This window comes from Anopheles coustani, chromosome 2, assembly GCF_943734705.1.
Source record: "Anopheles coustani chromosome 2, idAnoCousDA_361_x.2, whole genome shotgun sequence".
Classification (NCBI taxonomy): domain Eukaryota; kingdom Metazoa; phylum Arthropoda; class Insecta; order Diptera; family Culicidae; genus Anopheles; species Anopheles coustani.
This window is the reverse complement of record NC_071289.1, coordinates 18,716,286-18,741,951: the sequence shown is the minus strand read 5'-3', so window position 1 is coordinate 18,741,951 and position 25,666 is coordinate 18,716,286. Positions and strand designations below refer to the sequence as shown.

The 25,666-nt window shown below is 43.7% G+C and overlaps 1 protein-coding gene across 1 annotated transcript; it reads right to left on the bottom strand.

Annotated features, from left to right (window-relative positions):
- Nucleotides 1-644: 644 nt before the first annotated feature.
- On the bottom strand, nt 645-24,923 carry LOC131264038 (uncharacterized). The gene is made up of 7 exons (XM_058266328.1): nt 24,854-24,923; nt 7,713-7,921; nt 6,537-6,672; nt 6,228-6,361; nt 4,966-5,088; nt 3,849-4,077; nt 645-922 (listed from the first exon to the last, which is right to left on the bottom strand). The coding sequence occupies exons 1-7, from the start codon at nt 24,921-24,923 to the stop codon at nt 645-647; spliced, it is 1,179 nt and encodes a 392-aa protein (XP_058122311.1).
- Nucleotides 24,924-25,666: the final 743 nt, after the last annotated feature.

Here is a 25,666-nt window from a genome sequence, read left to right as displayed (position 1 = left end):
ACCATGGGAAACTTGTCGCCATTTTCCTTTTCATTTTGTTTATTTGTTTGCCCGCTTCAGGGGCTTTTCCTCCCATCTGCAAATCCGAGAACCAATGTTTGTTTATTGCTATAAACTTAAGCTAGTCGTCCGAGAATTGGGGATTTTTTCCTTGCTAGTGCTAGTTTTCTTTCATTTCTTGATTTCAGTGTCTTCTTGGTGCTAGCTTCATGGCAATTTGGAGCAGAACATGCAACGAGCCATATTTACATCGCGTAAAAGACTTCACCTTCGTCTCCTCATGATCTCTCGTATATTTCTCTTCTTGTTGCTCTTTTCTGTGTTTCACTATGTTGATGGTTTCTTTCTCTCACACCGTTTAAAACGGGACCTTTCGGGTGGTTTACGATTTGGGCCAACGTTTTCAAACATTTTTCTCCCCCACTCCTTAACTTCACTCCACGGTCCATAAAGGACTCTTTGCTTCCGGGTTAGGTACCACTAGAACTGTTCGGATGGTAAAGAAATAAAAAAAAGCCCCAGACAACTAAAAACCCGGCACTTGAAAGCACTCACAACGCGCACCCCCGAAACCGGTTCGCTTCCATTGACTCCCTGGTTAGTTTAGACGACACTGGTTGACTGTTGACACACCGACACAGAATTCAGATGGCCAGGATGCTGCCTTCAACGCGCTCGTTCGCGCTGTCGCTTGACTGGAGAGAACCGCATGTTGAGGAAGCGACGACGACGGCCGGCGGCAAACCACGGCCATTGCCGTCCAGAACTCCTCCGGAAATGACGGCGAAGGCCAGTGTCGACAGGATCGAGAGCACTATTTGCATAACGACTGCTGCCGTCGCCGCCACCGCCGTGTGTCCACCGTCCGATTGAGAGATTATTCCCGCCCGAGCTGGACTCGATGCTGAAGATGACATGTCTCCTGGGTGGATACAAACGGGGTAAAGAGGGACAATAGAGGAGAGAATCGTTAGAACGGTCACATCGAAAGCAGAGAAGAAAGAAATGGAAAATGAATATCATCCGATCAGAGGAATGATTAATGAGTAAGTAGTTAAGCTAAGGGCAATGATATTCCGGCTAAATTCCCACATAAAAGAAACACTCGAATATAAAAATTTATCGCTCTCCTCTTGGACATACACAATGTCACTTTAACTTGTACTGATGACGATACTTTCAGTTGGTACATACAAATTAACCATTTTTCGTGTTTTTATATTTCTCTTTCAATTCATACATGGTTACATTTATTGCAACTTATTTAAGTAATCAATTTTCAACAGTGAAAGAATACTGTGCTATTTCTATTTAAGGATCGTTTTATCCGATTTTACGTCGGCATCGGGTTTTCATATCATTTTTCATAGAGCTTCAGCGTAAACCGTCTACCGATACGAAATGTTAGGAAACTGGACAACATGTTCACCAATTCGCCGTTTCATATTCATCGACATTATTGAAATGACGGTGGAATGAAATGGGAAAAGTGTGGACAAAAAAGTCAGCGCAAGCCAATATGAAAATCATTACGCCCAGTAGGTCAAACGTTTGCCGGAGCGGTTCGGTTTCATTTATGAAAATAAAAAATTATATACCCCGGCTAGTTTCCCGGGCCGAGCACACTTTTTTCCCCAATAGCCCAGAGCTCATTCCGGTAGTGAACGCGTGTGGTAATGTGAGTGTGTGCGTGAGAGCTTGCACTGTGAGCTGTTGACATGCCAACCTTTCATGTTCGGTCCATGAAAGGCTAACTTTTCCGGCAGAAACACGATGAATGACATGCGAACAGCGCCTTTGCGCACGGGAAGAGGAAAGACGCAACGCTCGGGTGAAAAGCTGAAAAAATCTGAAAAAACGCTAGAAAAACTGACCCTCCTCACGCCGCCTTTTAAAATGAATATGCAAATGAAGCCCTTGTCCAGTGCCACGGCTCGACATAGGCAGGCTGGTCAGCGTCTCGGCAACGTTTCCGCCTGATTTCATCGGCCAGCCGGGACCGGTTGGGAATAGGGGATGGAAAGTCCTGTGAAAAATAGGTTGAATGTATGCTGCATCCGTGCCGTACTTAGTACCAACCGGGGATGTTTTAAAACTGCCCCTACCGTGCACTATTGAACTAATGTTGGCAGCGTTTATGTTTCCTCGTATCACTCACTCAATGTTCATGTTCGCACCATCGAACGAACGAACCATCGAGCTTCGGGATGGGATGGGAGGGCACCATTACTCCAGATGGTGATGATATTATTGATCGATTTCCAGCTCTTTCTCCGTAGGTTGTTTACATGGTGATGCAATTAATAAGCGTTCACGGACGTACTTAACCGTGATTGGTTTGGTGCATGATACAGCATTGATCAATTGCAGCACGGGCACCTTTCAGATCAAATATTCGAAACGCAATGGAATAAGTAAAATGATCGAAAGTAAAAAACATATTTTCAATTTTCCACAACCCTCTCACACAAACAGGAAAATAACATTATTCCATTTTCAATTGAAATGTACTGCATTTAACAAACTTAACATTACACCATAACATTGTTTTAAAAACTAGTAAAGCTACTTATGCCAAGATTTGTAAATAGGTTAAGAGTATATTTTGGGTCATTATCAATCATCTCAAAGTTTTCTTTTCAATTTGAAAAACAATTTTAAACACTACTCTTTCACTATGGATGCAAAATTCTTCAAAGATGTTTAAAAAAATCTGGCAATAGAATCTGTTTTTCTAGGCTCAGCGGAATCGATGTTTTCAATGGTGGAGGTAAGCATAACAACTTTACTGCGTTTGTTTTCCCACGCTATCAAGAGTCGAAACCATATCGGGATGAAAAAATGTCACCTCAAATCCTTCCTGAACGGTTTGAATGTAAGCTTCGGCGAAAAGTGCAACGATATCGCATCGGCCATCGGAAATGCAGCAGCTGCAATCATCGCTCTCCTGCCGAGGCGCAACTTGGTATGCAAACTGGATCTCGACTGTTCCCGTTGCCAATAACCGGAAAAGAAACGAACGAAAAAACAAGAAACGTAGCTGGAACTTCCCCCGATAATCGTGTTCGATGATCTGTTGCCGGAAGAAAATTGCACCCGAGTTTAGGTCGTTCGGTCACGTAATAACATTTTCTTTTCGTCAACTCCCGCTTGCAAGCGACTTGCTCGGTTGGTCGTCGTTTTTCGAACCCTCGAAGCCACCATCGACCGACGGCCGTGATGCGAAAAAGGAGCGCGCGGCCAATACGAGAGCATCGTTGCCCTGTAATCGGAATGACGCTTTCGGAAGCGTAAGGAAGTTCGGTTCATTTTAGCTCCAGGATCTCGACCCAGTTGCGCTCATCTGCATGCGAGGCCCGTGATGAGTATGCCATTCTGCAGACTAATTGAATTTGGCCGCGTGCAGGGAACGTTAGAACGACGGCGAATCACAAGGGTGGGGGACCGGATGTACTGGGGAGTGGGGTTTTCCGTTACCAGTTTTTGGGTTACGGGCCAGGTTTTTGTTATTCGACATTACAATAACGTTTTAAAACCACCCGGAAAACGCACCCTAGCCTTAGTCAAGCACCATTTTGTGTCTGACTAACCGAACTTGTCCAATCAGGCAGCATTTTGCGCATGAGTGGACGCATTTTCCGAAAGAAAATTGTAGCCCGAATGATCTACGACCTACCTCTGGAATACTAAATTGTTTCCAGTTGGTGAATCTTTAAACATTAGAGCCCATTTTTAAGATATAATTAACTTAACTTAAAATCATCTGCCTTCTATGCTTAAATATTAAAATGTTTTTAATGGTTTACAAAAAGATCGATAACTTTACACCTGACACTTCCCATGCTTACCTTGTATGTGCGTCATGTAGGCGTCGCTGTTCTGATTGTCAAAGTCACTGCCGTCGTGGTGGTGGTAGGAGGACGAGGCCGACGATTGGTCGTAGATCGAGTGCACGTAGTTGACCGGATTCAGCCCAACCGGTGAGGCGGAGGCGGCCAGAAGTTTGGGTCGCTCGTCCTCAATCCACCGATCCACCCGCTGCTCGTACACGTCGTGAATCTTCGCCACGCAGCTGAACTGGAAAGGAAGAATAAAACAAAAATCAATGAGACTTTTTCCACCCCGGGTTGGTGGAGCCGACGATGGGAGAAGGAAGTTTGTCGTCGGTTGTAGTAGGCCACTAACGAACTGAGCTATGCTTTTGGGCTAATCAATGACACGCATCATCGATCCGGTGCAAATACGATTTTCTACGATTCCTGGGAAAAACGAATCCTCCGAAAGAGCTACTTTGATCAATCGACGTGCTGCAGCAGGCGAAGAGGAAGTTTTCCCTTCAAGCTTGTGGACCACATCGATTCCCTTATTTTTCCTCCGTGACTGGAAGTTAACGGAAAAGGAAACATCATTCCCGTTTTCTTCGCGACGACACGCGATAAATGCACGATAAATGTACCGTTTATGTGTCGCGTGCCGTCAGATGAAAGTGGCTGCTTGTTGAAGCGAGCGATTCTTTTAACTCTCAGATCAACGGGGTAACGAGGCGATGAGGGAGGAAAGAATGAAGAGACATCCCGCCGGAGAGATGAAAGTGAAAAATATCACAGCGGCTATTTCGAATCTGTCATATTTATTTATTTCTGGGAAGCAACGCTTTCTGTTCTTATTTTTCTGTTTGCTTTTCCGAACCGGACGGTAAAGTGGCGGAAAAATGACGATGTTGTTTGCCTCTGGGAGGAAAATGTACCGAAGAAACGGTTTTGTTTTTGTGTTGGAAAATGTATCCCCCACGCTGCCAGATCAAACGAACGAACCGATGGTGGATGTTTGTGCAAACGAACGGAACAACATTATGGAAGCAAATAATGCTCGCACCAACGGGCGTTAATTCTATTTACCCTTGTTTTGCTGTCGTTTCTTTAACAAAATCATGTTGCAAGAATTTAAGCTTTTCGATGTACTTACTTTGAGTTTGCTACGACCCAGAAAGTGGTGTGAAAGTGGGAAGGCCAACCCGAGCGTCGATGTGTCGAGGCTGCTCCGAACGTCCTTGTAGGGTGGATACTGCAGGATTTGTGAGCCATTGATCTGAAATTAGTGAAACGAAGTAAAGGAATTAAGGGTAAGAAATGGCCGCACATTCTAAATTTTTTCAATTCATTCTTCATTTACAATATTCACTCGGTTCATTATTCATCCGGCCGAAGATGCAACGCAGATTAAAATGCATCTTAAATTTCTCATCCATAAAACTTTCGATCACAAAATAAAGCGCTTTGTGAGTGAGTGATCCTCTGCAGACCAACCCAATCACCCACTCTAAAGCCCTTCCGTCCGTCCCATTGCGAGTGATAAATCTCTCCTCAGATTTCCCACAAACGGGCTATGGCTGGCCTTTTAGCAAAGGAAAATCCTCATCGTAACTAGCTCAAGTCTACTTAAAAGGAAGAGTACCTCCGGGACGGCGAGGGTTTGAAGGGAAGCGTATCGCATCCTTGCGGATACCGTTCAAGTGGACAGCTTTATCCAAGATCCCAACAACATACGCCCAAACGAAAGGCACTCAATCCGGTGCGGTGTAAACAAACCTCAACAAACTCGGACCACAGACTCACAGAGAGGAAATCGGAACTGGTGGTGTTTCTGTTTCTTCCCAGGGGAACCGAACTCGGATGTCACTCCGGCATTGCTCCGGGAGCCATAGAACAACATGTAGCAGGACTGACAAGTTTATGGTGTAAATAAAATACAAACTGAGCAACGGTAGCTTACGGGAGATTTGGATTCGTAATGCTGCCGGAATTACGAGTTACCATTACTGCTGAGGCGGGCTCAAACTCGCACGATGCTCAAAGAAAGCTAGGAAAAGCGTAGGGGCACTTCTTCCTCATCCCGAGAGTTTCCTGCTACCACCGGAAGGGCGGATGTTCCATCATTCCCAACAGCTCGCACCAGCCGAGAGCGATGACAGGGATTTGTCGAGCGGTGGAAGATTGATATTCCTCAGGATTAAAGTTTTAATTAAATACATAAAACGATTTCCCATGTTGATTGAATTTCTTGCCGCGAGGCGTATGTGTGCGTGTGTGAGCGTATTGCTCTGTACGGCAGTTAGTTTCAACGGTGCGTCTCAAATGTGGCCCCTCAAAGTTTATGGAAAATCCTTGCTATCATCTCACCGGAACCGATGTTCTGCCCACAATGTCTGTAGCGCTGGGAAAACCTACCTTTTTGTCATCCAGTAGCCAGGTGAGATTGGCAGCCGGCTTCGAGTTGTAGGACGTGCAGTTACCCTCCACCACATCACCTATCCGATAGAACTGCTTGATGCCCGTAATTAGCGGCTTGGTTACTGGCACGTCTGGAATCGTGGCGAGAAGGAAGAACAAGAACACAGGAAAAGTGGCGTCAAATATCCCGAACTTTATAAGTATGCAACTGTTTTCCCACGTCCCCGTGTGTCACGAGAAAGTTTTCCTCGCCAAAGTGTCTGACAAACGATCGGCCAAAATCAGGCCACACAATGCCGTACTTACCGACCACCTCCATCTCGCTGGAGACGATCATCGTGTCGAACGAAGGCAGGTCGGCTGAAACCTCGCAGCTGTACTTTCCGGTAGCTGACGACTCCAAGCCCATCAACGTCAAATGGCTGCCGTTCGATAGAGGTTGCTGCGAGAACGAATACATCAGGTGGAAAGAGGTTATGTTGTTCCAATTACTTACTCGCGCTTTTCTATGCATGCTTCATTAAGTTGCATTAATTAAATTGAAGATTGTTCATGGTTTAACTTTCAATCTGAATATTTTACATTATTTGTCAGTTAGGGACTATTATACTTTATATTCTACAAAAGAATATTATATTTACACAACTTCAGTTTCAGCTAAACCTTATTTTTCTATTAACTTCTTATTTTCTGCATTAATTAGATGTACTTCACTCTCGTGTGGTGTTTCCTTGAATATCTACTATATTACGATTCGTTGGATAATTGTATAATCCATCTCATATGCATTTTGCAATCGAATTACTCCCGGGAGGCACAATCAACAGTTTTTCGAACTTTTCTTACGCTAACAGTCGAATATTGCAAACGTATGGCCATCATTAGTGTGCAACAAAAAGATCATTGTTGAACCCTGCCTTCCTGAAAGTCCTAAATTTTGCCTTCAACTGCCACTAATTGAGGTTCACTTTACGTCACTGAAGCCGTGCACCGATTCAGCGCCATTAATCAGTGCTCATCTGGAACGATCTGGCACAAAGCGGCTCGCGGAAAACTCCCGCTGCCATCCCAAGAACAAAGAAATGATAATTATGATCCGAGCCGATCTGCAAAGTTACAAAATTGCGAACAGTTCTCCTCGTCGGAGCGGTCCTTTTAATTTTATTTTTGTTTTCCCTCTTCGACAGAAGTTTCCCGATTAGAGTCGCATCGCAACTCTCGCTCTGCGCCTGCATTTCCGGAAGCGGATTTCTACCGTGCAGCCATCAATCCTGGCATCACGATTGCCATACCGAGGCGCACCGTTACGATCCACCGGAGAACCATGTTGAAGGCGATGGAAAACCCCGATTGCTCGGCGGTCGGTTTCGGTTACGCTTTTCTGCTGACGTCGAGCAACTTCCGAAACGAACCTCTTGTGCCCTTTAGGAGGGCTTTTCTCGCCGGCAAAAGGTTGGATGAAACGGCGCTTCTCACGCTTACCTCCACCGCGAAGCCGGTCGCTACGAACGATTTGAGTGCGGGGATTTCCTTCGGCGTGTAGCGGTAAAACTCCCGCTTGCCCTTGTACCACTTGACCGAGTACAGCTCGTCGCCCTCCATGTCGTAATGGCAGATTAAATTTGCATTATCGCCCCGCTTGATGGCGACCGGAACACTGACGCGCACGTCCTTCAGCGTGATGACGAGATCTGTGAACGATGGAGAAAGAGAGGAGAGTTGTGAGCCAGCGAACATCGGATGTGAAGTTCCTGAAGAGAAGGTGGGTGTGCGGGGAGCGGCATGGATCATTGATATCTAACACCCACTATAACTCCAGCAGAACGTAGCCGCCATCGCTGATGGAGTCAATAATCGACCGGTAAAAGGAGTGGAAAAGTGGCGATAAAAATAGGACAACTTGAGTCGTTGGATGTACCGACGCAGCTTGGCAAAATGATCCAATAAAGGATAAATCATTCAAGCAAATCTAATCTGGTGTAGGTTTGACATATTTAAGCTTTAAAAGATGTGACGCAATCAAATAAATATTTTATTTAACACATTCAATAAGCATAAGTAACTTTTTAAAACTCCTTTGAAGAGATGAATAAACATTCAAACATGATTCATGTAATTCTGTTAACTAAAGATCAAGCGAAGAGAATGCCAAGTTCTTTTGAATGCCTTCAGATTTTCAATGCACAAACTTCACGAGCTGAAAATAATAATATTGAATGATGCCAGTAAAAACTTAATAAATAACAAAGTTCACAGGTATGATGTAGCTCACATATATGTGAATATACAACCGATCTTTCTGCAATCGATCTAAACAACCAAATCGAAGCTGGAGTAAAATTAAAACATTTTTGGCGCCAAGTCGACACGTAAACTCACCAACCGCTCGTTAGGCAAATCGGTTAAATTTGGGTTTTCCTTGTGTTTAAGTGAAAAAGGGAGAGTTCCTCCTAATCCAGTGTTTTAACTTTTTTCCTTCTAATTGTTGGTTGTCAAAATTTCACGTTCGTGTACCAAACTGTTTTCGTAAATTTAACACAAACGACTTTCGGCGTAAAGAAGTGACCAAGAGTGTGCAGCGAACAAGTAAACGCAGAGGATGGGGAAATGGAACCCTGTTTGTGGTGGTTCAAGTTTTTTCTTTACCATTTGAAGTGTAATTACATCGCTGGAAAGTAATTAAATTTTACTGTTACGCCCATTTCGATGGCGAATGTCTGTTTTTAATCGACTACTACAATCGGCTACTTGTTTGTAGCTGCCCCTGTTTGCAGTAAATGGGTGGTCTAAGTGTTGTTTTTTCGTACACCCTTTCAAGCACCAACGTTTACATCAGTTGCACACGAACACAACAATGGAGGAAGGTTTTAAAACCGCTACTAAAACGACCGAAGCAAAAAGAAACTCGATGCCATCAAAGAGAGTGAAGCTAAAGTGAGGATTTGTTGCAAACGCAAACCCCGGAAGGATAAACTACCGGAAAGGATAGTCTCACCCCGGTTCAAACCGTTCGACGCAGGGCTTTATTTGTTCCCATCCCACACTCGACTCGTCTCAACTCATAACCGTTTGTCGGAATCGAAATGTGCCCCGAAAGGGTTCGAAAAGGCAAAAGAAAAACGATGACGCCATCGACAGGGCAATAACATTGCCGTGTCAACTACGTCAACAGTAGGCAAGAACGGTGAAGTGGAATGGAAATATTCTTTCCCACCTCCTTTGGATGAAAGGAATGCTCTACGATAGAAAAATGGCGCCAATTAGGAAGAAAGCCCTCGGGAAGGGCTGGCAAATGGGGGTTGCGAAAATTGCGCTCACTTTCCACCAGCTGCGCCACGTGTTGCTTACGCGGGTACGGATTGAAGGGATCGCAGGAAGCAATGCCCTACCGGTACTCGATCCGTTCGAGCATAAATCCCGTGCAGCACATGACAATAATCGGTGCCATACCGTGTTGGAATGTGCCCTATGTCGACAGTGGGAAATGGAACGCTAACCCGGCAATCCGGCAATTGTTTGTCTCCGTGAGGGGAAAACACATTTCTTTTACGTGCACGGTCACGAAGTGTTTCGGCTTGGGGTCTTTTTTCCTCCATTTCCACGCCTGTTGTAGAGCCCTATCTAGCGGGTTTGATGTTGTTGTTTAAGCTTCTTCGTTGGACTAACTTCTGCAGCTGAATCATGGATTTTCAGGGGAGATTCGAGATGCTCTCGAGGAGGGAAGCCACAAGCCGAGCCGGCAGTGTCTTTCGCGAGGATAAAGTTTGGAGGCATAAGGCAAATTGATAAAATATGTGAACGACAGCGGTCATAAAACGGCTGTCTTTATGGAACCGAGACTTGCTTCCCTCCAAGCAGGGCTGGGAGTGGACAGTTTTTGGATCATTTCCCTCCCATTATTCCCTCCCCACAAGGGACAAACACACGGTTCGACTTAGCCGCCGTTGTTTTTCTTGCTTCATTATACGAAGGGAAAAGCATATTTGACATACACTGGCTCTTCTTTTCCTCTGTCTCTCTTTCTCCATTGCACCAGCCTATGGAAAACCTCCCGGGGGAAATTCGAGAAGCATGCCAAAACCGAAAACATTCCGAGGCCTCCATCGTGCGGCTTGTGGGGGAAAGGAAATCCGAGCACCGACACCGGTAAAGTGTTCTGCTAGATTTCACTTCAGCGGTTAGTAGCACTCACTTCTCCAACGGTGTTTTGCATTTTTTTTTCTATCTCATCGTTTCCCTCCTTGTTTTCTTTTTTTCGAAACACAAACTTTGGATCATTAACGGAGCATTATCCAAACCGCTTCGAACTATTTTGCCAACGCACGAAGGGAACGTTTGGGAACTTTTTTTTTTGTTTTCTTTCTCCGATTCTGAAAACATTTCCCCACTCTGATTTGAGGTTCTTTTTGTTCATGTTACTTTTTACTAAAAACACTTTCGAAAAAGGCTACCCAGGGAGGGCAAAGGTTTTTGGACGGGAAGGTGGGGAAAGTTAACACGGAATTGTGTCGTCGACTTGAGCCAACGCAAAACCGGGAATGGCAAGGCAGGATAAAACTGTGAACCTTAACTATGAGCTTAAAAAGCCATTATCCTTACGCTCCGTTAGAGAAGTTTCGGTGTACGAAGCAGAAGTGCTTGAGTTTTTTTTGTGCCATTCTTAGTAGCAAAAAATAGTCAAGTGTAAAAAGTTTGAGTCACATTCTGATTGTCTTCTTCAACTCCTTTGCCCTACAACTTTCTTAAGACAATTCATCCGGAGCCAACGAACGAGGAGCTGACTTTCGGCGAAGTTTATCATACTCCTTGTGCACGATTGCGCCGGCCGTAGACGAGCAGATTGAGATCGAGCTTCGTTAAATTAATGGATGAACTCAATATAAAATAGGTATCAGCTGCTAGCCCGGGGTGGGATTCTTCGTGTTTCTGCGCCTCCCTTCCGGTCCGCTTCCCGTCCCGCTGTTCCACTCGTCCGACATGCAAATCACCGAAATGAATCGTATCAACTCTTAAGCTGCTAACCCCCGTTGGCCTTCGAGCGGCCCGGAGATCCGTTTATCGCGATAATTTATGTGTTTTTCGTCAAGATTTATAGGCAGTTCGGAGTAATTTTCGGAGCAAGCCATCGGGAAAACTAGCCGGGGCGCACTAGCGCTGCCCGAACGGACGTACGAGAATCCCCGTTTCTGGATCATTTCCAAATGAAATGTACGACTTTGTCTTTTGTTTCTACGCGTAGCTAATGGAACGAAGCTTCTTAAATATTGTTACCGGCGATTTCTAGTAAGAGAATGAACGTTTGCTACTCGAGATAATTAGAATTAGTATTAGAAATTTCTTTTCTTAGCCATGACATGTGCTTGATGTTGCATATCTTGTAAGATTATTTGAAAGATAACGTTACAGAAATATTATCAACTTAAATTTTTGTAACAACACTCTTTGTAGATTTTGATAAAATCCCAACAACAAGATGATCATATTAAGATGATAAATCTTAGCTTTACAGTCTTGAAATTTTTATAGGATGGAAGAGCAAGATAAATTCAGTTGTAAATGTTATAAATAAAATAGTACTAAAGTATAAGATCGAAACACAAGTTTATTAAAAGAAATTACTTTAAGCTTTATCCGGAATTTAGCCTTTTCTAAAGAAATAAGTCAACTTTCATTGTTTATTGGCTAATCCAAAAAGAAACACAAATTTGCCCTACAGGAAAAAGGGTCAGCAAAATAGGATATTTATTGCCCCAAAACTTTTCCTTACCTTGAACGACGCAAGCACATACAAATTCACTGGTTTTCGTTCCAAACGGATCTTACCTTCCCCCTTCCATTTCCTATCTATCTCCAGTGTTCTTCTCACCCCGGCACAATATGACAGATTATTGTTTTTATCCTCATATTCTCGCCGAAATCTCGAAGGACTCAACAGGACGCATATAAAACACAATCCTGCCCCCCCTCCTCCCCCTTCCCCCCTCATCTTTGCCGACGATTCTGCTCCACACACAACAACTACAAGCGCATGAAAATCCCTCGAAAAATATGACCCAAGACGCTATCGGGGTGGTGTGTAGTTCCCCGGCATCTAATCGCGCGTTTCGGTTTTCCATTCCGGTAAACTTTTGTGGTTTTCTTGCAACATACGGAGCGTGGTGCGATGAAGTTGCGTCCCCAACGGACGCAACGGAGCAGCCAATTGATTTACGATTGGGGTAAAAAATAAAAGCGAACAGTACCCCCATTTGTTTTATGTCCGACTTTGAGTTTCAGGGCGTATAGGGTCTTTTTATTTGTCTGCAATGTCCCCCTCCCTTTCACGGTTCGTTTTTGGACCAGGGTTCGTGTTTTTTATTGATAATCTTTTACCACTCGGCCAACGGCAAAACGGAAGCCAGCTCGATCATGAGTTGAATTCAATTTGTTATTTCGCTACGGTTACTGACAGGATATTAGCAGTCAATGTTGATAAATGGTTTTTAAGTTTATCGATTACCGGGCCATTTTGTTGTTTGTTGCAGCATGGAAAGCGCTCCGGAGCAGGCGAACGTTGAAAGAGGTAAACACAGGTTTTCTTCTCGAAGCACCAGAAAACTAAGCTCAGAGTATCGAGCATACCGAAGCATAAAATACCTTTTTCTAGCAGTAGATATCAATCATATTTCTGAGCGGTCATGTTCACGTGCGCTACCGCCCGGCCGGTACTTGGATGCAATAAACTACTCAACTGGCTTCGGGACTGGTTTCGGGCGGAAAGTCTCTACCTCCCGGGAATCGACCATACCGGAACAGGTACGAAAATGATGGCGACGACGCACCGACTGGAACATACTTGGGCATGGTGGAAGGGGACCGAGTAAGAGTTCCAAGCCGGAACCACATGAAAAGCTTATCCCCGACTTCACGCACGGACCTTCGGAAGCCACTGTCGATAAATTAGATTAATGCTCTGCTATGCTCCCTCCCCTTCCCCTCCCGGATGAAAAGTGCGGTCTCAAACGCTCCATAACTATGTTTGAGGTTTGCTGATTGAAAAATTCAAAGATCCTTTCACTTCCGTCCACTTTCCGTCCCGCACAGGGAAGCTGTGGGAAACTTCAAAGAATGTTTGAAAAACTCTCTTCTGTTGTAGCCAGTGGCGTTGCCTGTTCGGGAGCCGAGTCTAATGAACTTTTCTTAAACCTTGATCAGCAAGCAAGCAGCGGTGTATCCCGGAGGGCTAGTTGGAAAATGAGAAACTGTGGGCTTAAAATAATCGTTCTGATTTGATCACATTTTCCATCATCAAACATTGAGGGCTTGTTGGACAACCCTATCCTGAGGGTTCGGAAACGATCTAGTAGGGGGATAAACATAATCTTCTACTAAACGTTGCTTTTAATAATGTGGAGGTTATGTCTCTGTGTTTTAAAGAATCAAAAGAAACATACTTTTAAAGATCATAATTGATATTTTGTGCAATCCGAATCCGCACTACTAGCTTATTAACCAATTATACAGTCATGCTGAAAGCTAAATGTATCCAAAAAACACACATTTCATTATGCAATCTTCAGTATATAATTGAATAAACGAGAGTCCAACAGCTAAACCAAACGTTTAGCTTTACGTCTTTATTTTAAAAAAATACAGTGTTTTTCTCCCCACCTAAATCTTCTCCATCTCTCAAAATGGAAAACGACTTCAAGATTGTCTTCCCTTTTTAAGTCGTCTTTTAACTCTCCAACTACCAAAGCTAATAGGAAAGCAGCCAATACAATTACCGCCCTCACATGTGCACTTGCATGTGCATCCTACGCCCGACCTCAACTTTCACTTTCCATTTTCTCGCTCGGTCTGAACTGCAGTGTTTGAGTTGAAGTTTACTCGATGCTAACTTCATCAACAATCTGTTCTGATGAAAACGATACGATCCTCAGTGAGGTGAACTAGGTAAACTTTTGTGCTTTCTAAGAGAGGAGGCAAAGGATAAGAACATGATGTTTGACGAAAACTTTTACGTTGCGCATATTTTCATCAGACTTCATGTTCCCTTAGTTACACGATTTAAACATTTGTGTACTAGAATGCATTTACCTTTTTTAACTTTTCTAAAATACCTCAATGGAATGTATTGCAGAGTTTATTAAACTTTCTAGAGAAAAAAACTCAATTTTAAATCGTGTTAACCATACATCCAAGCCCGACACAAAACATTTAATCATGCATACTGACAAATTCATTCTAGCAGCGGAAAAAAAGCTAGTTCATGTTTCAGTGAGACACTCCATCATATGCTTTCGTCACGTTTAAAATTCAGCAAAACAAATTTTCCAATTGCAGTAACATTCGTCTCCCTTACAGGGGCACATGTTTTCGCAGTTTTTCCCCGCGCTGATCACCATCATGTGGATATTCATGGTAGTCAAGTAGAAAAAAAACCGTCCCACAAAATTGGACGATTCGATGATTACATTCCATCACTCCACGATCGAACGTTCCGACATGTTTTTTGCGGCTTTCAGATTCTGTTCTGGCAGTAAACCACCAGACAGGGCACTCACAAGGTGAAGCTCATTTCCCACGATGCCGATTTTTCTTACCGATGATAAATATTTGCCATCCGATCAGCGCGAACTACGGTGACGATGAATATGGTATGATGTTTGTTTGGCCTGCGCTTGATTATTTTTGTGTCACTATGGGAGAGATTTCGGGTTTGGAATGTTGGATTAATATGCAGTAAAAGTACTTGAGATTCTGTATGACTAGCATGTTTATTAAAGTTAGCTTCAACTCTTTTTACTCTGCCACACTATTTCACAGTCAATGGAAAAATCTTTCAGTGAACGATTATAAAAGAACATTTCTTTGCAGAAACGAAAAGCTTCACCGGAACGCCACAAAAGCCCGGCTGCAAATGGATCTACCATCAAAAAACGTTCCAATCAGAAAACTCCCCGAACCGCAAAGTAATAACAGTGCACATACGCACACACAAAGCAGGAAAAAAAAGAAACCCTTCAAAATGTCATATATTTGCAAGCTTCCGTACGGTTGTAAAATGCATCAATGAATCGTTCGAATCGTTTCCATTTCTCCTTCGGAAGCGGGGGGTGGAAAGCACTACTTCCCTCAACTACAGCTACACAAATTCTTCTGCAAATAAAACACAAAGTACAACCGAGCTGAACGAGAACAACAAAGTGATACAGTGCCGACATAAAACAACTTCCCTTCCCGATCCCGTCCTTCGAGCTCACAGAATTTGCCGTGCAGGGAAAAGGGAGCAAAGTCTGGTGAAATTTTTGCTGGCACAACACGACCGAAATTCAACAAAAAGAAACCGTCATACGTGCACCGAATACGTCGACAACACGCCAAACCGGATCAGAGCGGACCGGGACCCACTGGCGAATGGAAACCAATAAAGAAAACGGTTTTGGTTCAGCCCGACAGCGTACCGTTTAAGTTTATCGAAAGTGAATTTTGTGTTGCTGCTGCCGTGCACTGGTTTCCCCCACCGGCAGCTGCTTTCCACGGAAGTGATCGTTCTTTTAGCGGTTTACCTACGACGACGGATTTTCCGGGCAGACTTTACCGGCCCGATCCTGGGAGCGAGCCAGCAAGCAAGCGGGAAAGTCTATTAAGATGAGAAATTGATAAGCATACATCAGGGAAGGAAAGCTGAATCGAATCGTCATGCATTCCCTCGGTGTGCTTGCTCGTATATGTGTGTGTTTGTGTTTCGATATTAATGGTGTGCATGGTTGAAGGCATACGTACTGCCCGGGCTGGCGTGCAGTTTGCCGAAAAACGAGCCAACATCGACCGCAGCCGAAGTTTAATGAAGTTCAAAAGGGCCAACGAAATTGGTTCGTTTATGTGCGAATCGAAATCCAGCATCGCCAATCCGGCTCGACGACGACGACGACATGCTCCATCGAGCCTGGCATGGCCCCTGTTTTCTACCACCCATCGCCACCTCAAGGACCTTCTAGAACCAGCCCTCATTACCCTTGGCAAAGGTGAGCGAAACGCGTTCGAAAAAATACATAAATTGTTTCCATCTTCCACCTTTCCTTCTCCGAACTGAACATTAATCAGCGCACGAAAACGGTTTCGCCGTAACGTTTTTACAATTATGCTACGGTTTAACGCTTGGTAGCAGTTTGATTTTCTTTTTCCTTCTTAGAACCGTCGGGTTTTAGGCAGTATTGAATGCTGTTTCCGGGTGGGTCATACAGGGTTTTTCAGTTGATATCATAACAGTAGCAGTATTTATTCTAACTGCAGCACATGATATTCCAACAGTACCAGTTGATTTCATAACGCAATCATGTTTATTATAACTGTGTCAGTTGAAATTAGAATCGTAGCAGTTGATATTATAAAGTTGGTATGGCAGGTCGAGCGATTTACGTAACTAACAAGCATAAACGTATATCGCATGAACGAAACGCCAAAGGTAATTTACAAAGCTGGTGAATTCATCTCGCATGAATCGCTTTAATTTCATTAGAAAACGAAAAGAATTTTTAAACAAGCAGTGCTGATTAATTTTCTTGTGGACTGCATGTCATTTTTTGACTTATTTTTGTGAGCAGTTTCTTTCCAATGAAATCGAAGAGCTTCATTCGTTATGAACTCACCTGCTATGTAGATCAACCGTGGGCTGTCATTCGTGCGATATACGTTTACACTCACCAGTTGCGTACTTCGCTCAAGCTGCTGTACCAGGAGGATTATAATATCAACTGCTACGATTCTGATTTCAACTGACACAGTTATAATAAACATGATTGCGTTATAAATTCAACTGACACAGTTGGAATATCATGTGCTGCAGTTGGAATAAATGCTGCTACTGTTATGATATCATCTGAAAATCCCTGTATTAGAATACGAATTTAAACCAGAGGCGGAAAACTAGGAGCGATGAAATGGGTGGAAATAAATTGAAAGAAGAAAATTACACGGTGCTACGAAGGAAAAATGATACACCTTGATTGTACCTTTTCATTATGCCTGTTTCAAAATTTGGTCTGGACGAAAGAAAATTAATTTGAAATCATTTTCGTTGGCTTAACTCATCAACAATCTATACGAATATTTATGATTGGTTTTATTTTATTTCTCCCGTCATAAGACTACAGACATAATTTTTTCTTTTACCACCTAGCCTACATAACATAAGGCGAGAAACATCAATCTCCAAACGGTGAAATGACAGTAGTACTAACTTGACGCCGTTGTTTTATGATTCACTTTAACTCATCGATTTCCATAAGATGATGTGACCGACGGTCCGAACGACAGACTTAAACACCGTCGCGCCTTTCGGAAGGCAGTAAACTAGGCACGTCTTCGAAGACGCAGCAGTCCGACGGTCAAAAGAAGCAGGATTTGTCTAGTAGACGCTGGGCTGGGGAGAGAAATGGCCGCACCATCGCTTTGACTACCGAAAATCGAGCGTTTTATGGTCAAGAGATAAATTTTCCTCATCACTGCATTGCGCTTAAGCTACAGTTTGTGCTTTGTGCCGACGAAACGAATGTCCTGCGAGGAACCAAAAAGGAAACCCTTCATTGGGAATCGGCCCTCCTCGGTTCCACTCTCGTTCCTTTCCTCCCTTTCGACCGCTTCAAATGATTTTAAAGTGCAGTTACGATTGGGAAAGGGGAGTCCACCCGAGCGAGCAGCGTTCGCACGTTAATTTCTCCACTTTAGACTAACTGCTGCATGCAGCTGCATTCCGGTTGAGCTACTGGGCGGCTCGATAGCTGACCCGAAAGGTTCGGGAGCCACCGAGTGCCTGAAAGTCGCTACGACTCGGAACTGAAGCGAATTTAAATTAATTTAAATTAGATTTTTCTCCACACGACCCTCCCGACCGAAAGACAAAACCTCAAGCAGGTTTTCCCTCCCCTTGCAAGGCGCTGGATGAAATAAAGAAAATGTGAGCCAAAAGACTACATTCTCCAGCGTTTGGCCGGCGTACTCCCATCCCGCTGCCATCCTCATTTCCAAAGGCGGCTTGCGCAAACTGCATTCCGAAGATGCCCATTGTAAGGAATTCACCTCGATGCGCTCGCTGTCCGAGACGCCAGGCTGGGTTCGACTCGGAAGTACCACGGAACAAAAGTAACCAAACCGCCCGCCACTGCGCGCCGAGCCCTTGGGCCAGTTATTTATCGTCAGTTTTCTTTCCATTAGGAACAACCGTCTTTGGGGATGGGAATCTGTTTTGCAAACTGTGAACGGGTACTGCAATTCCTCTTGAAACGAGCTTCCCCGTCCACCATGGGCATGCTCGTGGCAAGGCTGCTTTGCCACGGTCGAATAGCTTTGGGATACAGGCAGGGGCTTGTAACATCTTTTTGGCTACCGAGAGAAAATTGCACGTGACCAATTCCCACTGCAAGTGGGAAAAACTTCAGACGTGTTGTCGGAAGAACATTTTAAAGTTTTAAATGGGTAACCTGTGCTTATTTACTATATTTTTGCTGTCAACCATGTTGTTCTTTTAATTCAGAACTGTTTTAAAACAGTAACAATTTTTCTTCTAAATATTTTTACAGTATGTTTGTTTCGATTTTCCATTTTATCAATTTTTCCTTCTCGGGTTTAGTGTTTATTCTTTTCATTATATCTAAAGTTCACTATATCAAAATAATTATACTTGTTTAGAAAATGCTCATTACAAACCCGACCCCCTTCATGCATCAAATGCATTACCACAATCGCTAGCTGTAGATCCGGTGCATCTGCTGTTTGCGAGAAGCTTGCACAACCATTAAGCGAAAGCCTTCGGGCGCAAGAGGTTTTAACTGGGATGTAATTGAATTTAAACACAAATCGAAGCACCATGAAAAAGTGCACCAGCTAAGTGAAAAACGAGTCAAGCCAAAACGGCTGCTACAGCATCCACTTCACGTACCCGAACGGTTTGCAACTTTCTTCTACTCATGCACCGTTGGCCGCTTTCGAACGGTTTTTGTTGGAAATTCGTTCCGCCCTGTGCTGCTGGAAAGGGAATACCAACGCTGTCTCACGCTATCTTTTGCATCCACCACCAGAAATGGGGCCACTTCCGGAGCAAGTGCATCCAGCCCAATTGTTGCCCCAGATAGCAGATGCTAGAGGAGGAGATGAAAAATGTTTGCTGCAAGGAAATCGCGCCAGTTCGTTGCGCGCGGAATGCATCAAAAAACAATGGTGGAAAGGAAATTTTCAAAATTGAAATATAAACACTTTGCAATATGGTTTTGCCCGTGCCATGGTTTGTTACTCTTTTTTTCCTCATTTCGGTCCATCAAAACGAGAAAGTTATTGCACAACGAGCCAAACTTGATGCCAACTGGAATTATCTTGAGCAACAATAAGAAAATCGCAACGCAGCATGAACGCGAGAACAGCACTTGATTAAAAATGTTTTTGTTCATAATTAATCATTTCTTTTTTCACTACAACTCTTTCTTTTAGTAACACTTTTCGTCTTTTATTAACTCATATCGATCCTGCAAAATTATATGATTAGATTAAGCATCAATGCTCAACTAATTCCGATTGGCTACGGTCTCAGCACAAAAGAAAAGAAGAGGCATTAATTCTCCCTCGCAATAGACCCTTCGAATGCTCACTAAATAAAATGAAAGGAACGAATAACTCCACCAACGACAAAAAAACGAACAAGCCAGAAGCACATTCTCACCCTCGGAAAATCCCTCGTAAACACTTCAATAAACATAAATTGAGTTACTATTTCTTTCACACCGCAATCACACACACAAAGCATCTGTACGTTTGCTTTCCTTGCACGATTTCAGTTAACATCTTCACTTCGCAATCGAAAGCATAGGTTTGCTTTTCTTTCGACCACTTTTTCTGCAGTTGTGCTTAGCGTACGGCACATTCCCACATCGCTTTTCCGTTTGCGAACCTGATGGGTGCTGCGCATCGGTCGGTAAGGAACGCTGCCGGAAAGGAACATTGTCGAAGTGGAAGCGGAAATAGAAATAGGAAACCGCGACGGAAACAGTGGCGCCTTCGTGCCTTGAGCGGGAGTCGGTAGGTAAATACAAATTTATTTGAATGCTCCTTCTGCGGGGAAGTTTGGGGGGGGGGGGGGGGGGGGATGTAGAATTGTGGCCAGATTGATAAGAATCAGTGTCTGGTAGTTATCTCCGACTAACTCACTTTCGGTGGTCAGATTTCCATCCCCACTAAGGCAGGGTGTTTGTTTTCGCCTGCGCCTTAGCGACGCCCGCAAGGTACAACACGCCCATACACATTCACACAAAAGCGACCTGTGACCTATTGATCAGGAATGTCTACGTTTTTTCCACGCTCGATTGACTTCGTGGGTTCATGCCAAAGCCGGAATAGCCATAACCTTTCATCTTGTTTATCTCACGCGCCAACCACCTTGATTTCATCGATATAAATAAAGCGGGACGAGGAGTAGTGGGTTGTGGTCGAGGAAACCCAAGGGCCCTGCGGTCAACGATTTATGTTTACAGAGTGATAATTTGCACAGCGCAAATAATTCAAACCTCCTGATGAAATCAATCTTGATGTGGGAAAAGTAATTAGTGTCGAACCAACCACAAGAGCTCTTGCGGTGAGCAGCGCATTTGAATGCTTTGTAGTCAAGTTTGCATTTAACTTTGCAAGCCTTTGGCAACTGCTAAAGAGTAAATCAAAAATCTACAAAAAAAAAGGTTGTTTTTACATTATAAACACATAAGTTTCGCCATTGTCAATTATTATACTTAATCAAATAAAAAAAACTTCCGTCGAATTTAATTACAAAACATCTCATGCAACATGATTTAAATGGCACGGAATCTCTCTTGCAAATCACTTCTTTCATTACCGATGGTGGAAATGATCAATGGCACTCCATCAATCATGGCGCAAAAGAATAGAAAAACGCTGGAGCGGCCTATTCCGTTTGCAAACATTCGCATCAACATCTAATGACTTTGAACATTCCAAGCAAGCAGTCAAATAGAATAAAAAGTGGAAGAAAATATCCTACCCGTACCCTCGTCAATTTCGATCATCATAAACATACTCAATCATTTAATTATGCAAAATATCTTCCCTCACCTTGTCTCGCATTGAATCTTCCGGTTCCGTAAACCCATCGGCATTCCTCTGATCCATCGCTTCGAAGTGGAAAGCTTGTCGAAGTCTGATATTCTTTTTCCTCCCCCCCGACTCGCTCTGCTTCGGACTGCCGTTCAACAAACCAAGTAGTATTACCCGAGAAAGTTTTCCGGTTCGTACGGATTTTCCGCGAATCGGTTGTTCATCTTCTCCGATTCCATTTTCCCAATAGCGTGTTTTGGTGAGTCCTTAGAACCGGCCGCTGTCTGTTTTCGGCAGGGCTTCGGAATGATCTATGGATGCCGTCAGGATGGCTTAAGTTTTCAACGCCTCTCCCTATCCACCCGTCCACTCAGTTACGCTCTCCGTCCGATGGGTTCACAATTTATTATTTTATTTTTCAATTTCAGCACCTCCACTGGCCATCCTCATCTGTCGATGAATTCCTTTCCTTTGGAAGCATTCCTAATGCAAAAGAAATCGAAAATCCGATACCGACGGTACCATCCGGGAACTCGAGGACCCGAGCGAAAGTGGTATTAGAATTAGACGATGTTAAAAGAAGCATAGAAAAGGACACATCGAACCATTAAATTTTGATTGCAAGGCAACTGCTTCGAAACTTCCCTTTCGAGGGCCAATCAGAACCGGTACCAATTATTGGGCCTATTCAAACGCCGAAGCATTGCTTTCCGAGCGTATCGTGAGCGAGGCTGGCACGATGGCATAAGAAATGGATGGTTGATGAATTTTCAATATCAAGAAATCATTATTTATAGCACCATGTATGATTGCAGATGTCAACGGCAATGTTAGCTGTTGATTATGTCTCTCGTTTCACTTCGTATTCGAGTACTTGGAAGGTGTCATGATTGGAAAACATTTCATTGTCAACCTTTTTTGAACGAATTACTAATTCGATGGAATGTTTCGTGATTCTCAAAGAATCGAAGTTATGACATATTTTAGATTTAAAACGTTTAGCTTGATAATTAAAATTTACAGTGAGCATAAATACCTGTATAACTAACTGTTTTGCAATCGTAAAATAAAAAAACGTGATCAGCTATTGCCATTAAAATTAATACGTCAGCACTCACGAGTATACCACACATTGGCACAAGAAAGTAAGAGACACAAGAAAGTAAGTCGATGAACCAATAAAAACCTGTCAATGTTATCAAACTATTTTCCATCCACATGTTACAAGGTTAAACTCCCTCTCGCTGTCTGGCAGACACATTATCCGCACAACTTACCGATGGAAGTTACACAAAACTAAAGAAGTTTGGTTAAACTTTTCTTCCGAACCGCCATCTGCAATATGTCGCGAAACAATCTGTGTACGTTCCCGTGAATCTCCGTTCGTTATCGCGTAAACAGATTGAGCGTAACTGACTACAGCTTCGCATAATCGATAGCGTTCGCAGAGGGTGAAAATGCCAGATAATGTAAGGGAAAAGAAAGTGGGACTTCATCCGTCATCGGTTTGGATTTGTCAAGAAGAATTCACTTAAATGTGAAGAAACAGGAACAAGGAATAAAGCAGTAGTAGAGTGACTACTGGAATGGGCACCGAGGAAGTTACACAAGATGACATCACGATTTGTCTCGAGAATCGCCGTCTCGAAAGAAACTGTAAAAATTACCAGTCTCTCGAGTTTGTGCGCCTCCTACAGTTTCCCACGGTTCCTTGGCGTCTCTGCGTCAAGCGAAACAGTATGCACGTGTGTCTACGAGCGCAAGGAATTGCATCAACATCGACGTCCAGACAAGTCAACCACCACCATCGTCGTGGACAAAAAAAAGAGATAAGAAAAAAGCAAAAGCCATGCCTTTTTTCTTCACTCCACTCGCCTTTCTTTCTGCTGACTTTTATTTTACCATCACTTCTTGGTTCGCTGTCGTTTGTAATAAGCCAACCGGAGTCTCGACGAGTGCTACTCGGTGCCGCACGCCGCGGCCACTGACAAATTCCGCGCCACAAGTCTCCCAAGAGCGTAATGGCATGCCTCAATCCGGAAGCCCCTGGAAGCGAAACAGGTCCTGGTGCGTCTCCACCGAACGATAAACGCTCGTGAAGTGACTCGGCTTTTAGTGGCCGCCCGAGAGTGGAATTTGCGAAAGTGGCCCAGCATGTTCGGCTGGGAATTTCCCTTCGCAGGCCAGACGTGGAAAAATGTGAGCACCGCGGACAACAGACGGGTCGGTGGCATAGGGTATGGTATGGGATTATGCTCCGGCTCCTCTCGAGGCCGGATGAGTAAGCGAATCTGCCGGAATACACTCGGTTTGGGAACCCGCACCGTCATGACGTAGGGTAAAAGAATGATGCACCTTACGTAAACCTTTCTCCCATGTAATTGCTCCGGCGTCAGGGAAGGTGAGGCGTGTTTGGGGAGATGGGCGATAGGGTGAGTGGAGAGAAAACGACGGATAGATCCTTAGATTATGATAAAGAGGGTACGGCGAATGAAATAACATTCTCATGCCTCACGCCACTCGAGCGCACTAGCCGTGCGCCGTCGGAAGGAACTGTCCAGGCAAAACCCGGATGTCGACTAAGCTGAACGAAGGATAGCTGGTATAACATTGTTGTTCGGGGAAGTCGGTGCCGGATTATCCACAGCGCTCTGGTGGAACGTCCAACGATGCGAGTGAAATATGGCGGAGGTGCGAGGAGGGCTTAGTGGCTTGCGAACGAGTTCATCAAGATTATTTCGTTTTGTCGTTATTATTACTTCCACCACATCGTCCCGTGTTTACCCACCCTCTCTTGCTGAGAAAACGATTTGCACGGATCATCATTGTTCGACCACAAGTCGACCGTATCTCACTTACTGAAACATGCTTCAACGATCCACCAGCGGTCCGGATGGGTCGGTCCGACGGACGGCAGCATCACGCCAACGTTGGTTGAGGAAAGTTATGATATCCGTCTCCGTATCCCTCCCCCCTGCCGGTGGGAAAACAGAGTGAACTGAAGCACCCTTTACCGGGGTGCGATAGTTGTATCGTGGGCGAGAGACATCTTGCCACTAAGTAATTGGGAATATATAGCGGCAATCGGTTCGGTATTTGGTGATTTCTCACGTTTGTCGCTAGCGTCAGCGGAGGAAAGTAATGTTTGAGCCTTGGAAGGGAGAAATATTTCTGCTTGACAACTATCGACGGAAACATCGTCCATTATGCGCGATCAATTTTGGATCGGAAGCAATTGTTGTAATGAAATTAGTGAGCAAATATTAAATGAAAAGGGCTTAGTTTCAAACCATCATATTTCAAATTCAAAACTGTAAGATTAAGTTATTGATTCGTTTCATTTTCTCAATATAACAAAATGGGATTTGGGAGACTCACTCCGCGGAAAAGCTCTGTGGCCAGTATTGTCATAAACAATCTTGAACGTGAAATAATACAGGTTAAAAAAACAAAATAAATAGGATCAAATAGAGTGGTTCAAATAGAGATATTCTATCAACGTCGATCGCTTATCCATAATTTCTGCCAGTCTCGATTAAACTTACCGATCATAACGATCACTGTCAGTAGTAATGAAATTCGTACATCCATGATCCATCCGAAGCAAAACTGCATCTCTGATGATTAAAAACTAGTTCCACGCGTGTCAAAAAAACTTCACTATACAGTAACTTCGAATTAAATACGGTATACACGAGGTCTACAATATTCTGTAACATTCACCAATCTAATCTCTTTTTCACTCTAACACTTTTGTCACACAAGTGGAACAAAATGGGATACACTTACCGCCTTGGGCAGTTAATGATATAGGTATCGTATTAAATACGATTATTTGTGGTTGATAAAGAGACAATTTATATTTACTATTATCATTTCAGTGTTGAAGTCACTACATTGCACAATTAATGTATGCGATAATTAAACACACTTAGTGGTTGGTACACATGATTTACACTGTGGTTTAATTAACTGCCCAAAAACTATTTATCCTCACATGTTTGCCAACACTATTTTTAATTGTAAAAGATAACACTCCACGATTGTTATAGGGTTACAAACAACTTTTTTAGAAATGTAAGCTATTACGATTAATAGGTCTATTTAATGGTCACGTGTGTTTTTAGACCCCTTATAGCAACTATCCAGCTAAGCTATTAATTCTTCTTCACTCAAAGCCTCCGTTGCGAGGCGACCCTCATCAACCGGCCATTAACAGTCAACTGATGGAGGCGCCTCGTCGTGCAGCGAAAACAAGCCGTTAGCCACAGTGTGTGGCCAACAGCGACACCGGAAAACTCGTCTTTGTTCAGCTGGAAACGCTTCGGAAACCGAACGGTCGACAGGCTACGCGAGTG

Excerpts from the sequence above, each read along its gene's own strand:
- LOC131264038 (XM_058266328.1), bottom strand. The coding sequence starts at position 24,923 with ATGCAGTTTTGCTTCGGATGGATCATGGATGTACGAATTTCATTACTA. Across the intron at positions 6,673-7,712 it reads CGACCGGCTTCGCGGTGGAG|CAACCTCTATCGAACGGCAG; the intron begins GTAAGCGTGAGA and ends TCGTTCTCGCAG. Across the intron at positions 923-3,848 it reads CTACATGACGCACATACAAG|GAGACATGTCATCTTCAGCA; the intron begins GTAAGCATGGGA and ends GTATCCACCCAG.